At 37.0% G+C, this 2500-nt stretch overlaps 1 protein-coding gene across 2 annotated transcripts in view; it reads right to left on the bottom strand.

Annotated features, from left to right (window-relative positions):
* LOC138049840 (spectrin beta chain-like) overlaps positions 1 to 2247 on the bottom strand; it is a 62666-nt gene extending 60419 nt beyond the window's left edge. For both annotated transcript variants that reach the window (XM_068896292.1, XM_068896293.1), the window contains exons 1-2: positions 1611 to 2247; positions 569 to 668 (exon numbers count right to left, since the gene is read on the bottom strand). In XM_068896292.1, the coding sequence (XP_068752393.1) occupies positions 569 to 668; positions 1611 to 1733 (223 nt within the window). In that variant the 5' untranslated portion in view covers positions 1734 to 2247. The remainder of the gene's footprint in view (positions 1 to 568; positions 669 to 1610) is intronic.
* Between the last annotated feature and the right edge of the window lie 253 nt (positions 2248 to 2500).

The following is a 2500-nucleotide window of genomic DNA, read 5'->3' as shown; positions in this document are numbered from 1 at the left end:
TTCTCCGTGTAATATTGTGTGTACTAAATCAATTTAATTATCATCATGAAATAATAGTTATATCCAAAATTATTTTCATCCTCTTCCTTTTAGGGGTCTGTTGACAGTGGACAGCTGTTTGAAAATTCAGAGATTAATAAATACTGGTTATAAAAGTGCGGGAGGTGTTCAAGACATCAAAGTAGGTGGAGATTTTGCCTTTTGACAACATTGGTTATCTACATACATAATAAGCCATTTCCGAGTTCATGTCTGCCTCCTCTTCAAAGCGAGTCTACGTGCAAAGTTTTTCTTATGAAAATTAGTTTTCATTCATATAACTAATTACCATCACAAAAACTTCACACTTAGACTCGCTTTGAAGAGGAGGCAGACCTGAACTCGGAAATGGCCCATTACATGTATCTGTAGTATTCAAATCTGAGTTGCTAATAATATTATTGTTATTATTAAATTAAATTATTATCAGCACTGTGACACGATGAAGAATGAATGCCGTAGAAACAATAAGTTATTATTCTTTGAATCATTGCAATACAAGGGTTCAAACTGACATTTCAATACTAACCAATTTTTCCAAGATTTTCTCCAGAAATTATCTCAAGGAGGGATATAAGCAATCTTCCATCACACAGATCAGTGAATAAGTCATCCACATGTTGGTTATGCTGGAAAAGTGTTACAAAAAGGTTTCTTGAGAACAAAGCAGTTGGGGCATTACTGTGGTTATTTATAAGCAAACTTAACTTGGAAAAGACTGCTGGTCACCTGTTATTGACATTGTACATGTGCTGTTGCGGTTGTTTGCAATCATGATAGCCCATTTCCGAGTTCTGGCCAGCCTCATCTTCAAAGCGAGTCTAAGTGCGAAGTTTTTGTCATGAAAATTAGTTTTCATTCATATGTAAAGTAGAACTAATTACCATTACAAAAACTTACCACTTAGACTTGCTTTGAAGAGGGGACAGACTAGAACTCGGAAATGGCCTATTACCTTTGCTTGGGTATTCACTTTTGCCCAACCCACCCTCTCCTGAGGGCAAGAAATGGTAAGTACAATTTTTCTGTGTGACGGGGGGCAGAGTTTGACACATGGCTACGTGGCCTTGGTTACTTCTTGCCAATCGCCTCATTTCATGTATGGCACCTACCTTCCAATCAATTTTGACAAATTAACAGATGATAGCCTTCTCTTTTCATTCCAATCAATAATGGCTCATCACTTTCAAAAAAAAAAACTACAGAAACCCTGCACAGATGTACAAGTTAGCTTTAACTCACTGAATTTAGCACTTATATATATTTGAGTTCAACAGCCAGCCTGACTTTATGTTACGGACAATTTCACCCCAGTCACGACATAAGAAACATCCATGAAGATACAAGATTTTCAGTGTCACGCTCTTTCAGACAGGGCTAAGGTAGTAACTCCTTTCGTATTTATTTTCAAGGAAACAAATCATTAAATAGTTAATCTGATCATGTTCTCATAAGTTGAGAAATTGAAGTCTGGCACTTCAAGATGAATATATTTCCTTCTTAGCATAATATTTAATGATATGAGCGAACTTCTACAACTTCAGTCAATAAGCTTAATTACTAGGTCTCACCTTATCAAGAAAAGAATTGACCCACTTTGTGAATGTTTTCTTCTGGGAGTTGATTCGCTCATTTTTCAAAGCCTTTATCCTGTCTTTTTCAAACGTAGGTGTTGGAGGAGGTATATAAGACATGATATTGTGATGTTTCCGCAACAAACACGAAGAGTGTCGCGTTTTGATATTTGGCGCCCGTGTCCCTACCAAGTACTACACAATGTACTTACTACACATGATGCGATCGTCGATCACCAAACACCGCAAATGTTTTCCCTTACCACAATTAAGTTCAAGAAAAAGTCTTTTTCGTAAAGTGAAGGTTTCTCCAGTAGGGTCGTTACTCTTTGTCGAAAACCAATAGTACCAAATTATTTATAACGGTCTTTGTTCCTCGTACAGGCTTAATTGCCAAACTCAACGCTGTACGTACGAGATGTTGACCTCTCGTTGATCGCTTGCACATCACAAGTGTGGTTTGTCATGAGACCAAATATTCCAATACCAAAATACCAAAATATTCCAATACCAAAAACTCTCAATTTAGCCAGCTTCAAAACAATATCAGCGCTCCGCAAAAATTGCTCATAAACAAGACGTAAATTCCCGAAAAGACGGGAAGTTCACGCGTTCTTTGGTTGTGACAGGCAACAGCGTGTGAAGGAATTCATATTGAATTTCTAACATTTCCCGCTCCGCCTAGATCACCTATTATGGAATGATTGACATTTCGAGCCTTCGGAGTATCTCGAGGTCCCACGCGCGTCAACTACGCGGAATTGCTTGAATTGTTTTATTTATTCATTCATTTATTTATTGTTATTCATTCATTCATTTATTTTTATTTGAGCTCTCATTTTTTTCATCAGCTTCTAATTTAATTCTAATTTTATCAGTCAAGGGGA

This window comes from Montipora capricornis, chromosome 5 (genome assembly GCF_036669925.1).
Source record: "Montipora capricornis isolate CH-2021 chromosome 5, ASM3666992v2, whole genome shotgun sequence".
Classification (NCBI taxonomy): Eukaryota; Metazoa; Cnidaria; class Anthozoa; order Scleractinia; family Acroporidae; genus Montipora; species Montipora capricornis.
Note: the sequence above shows the minus strand (reverse complement) of the source record. Positions and strands in the feature narration are given on the sequence as shown.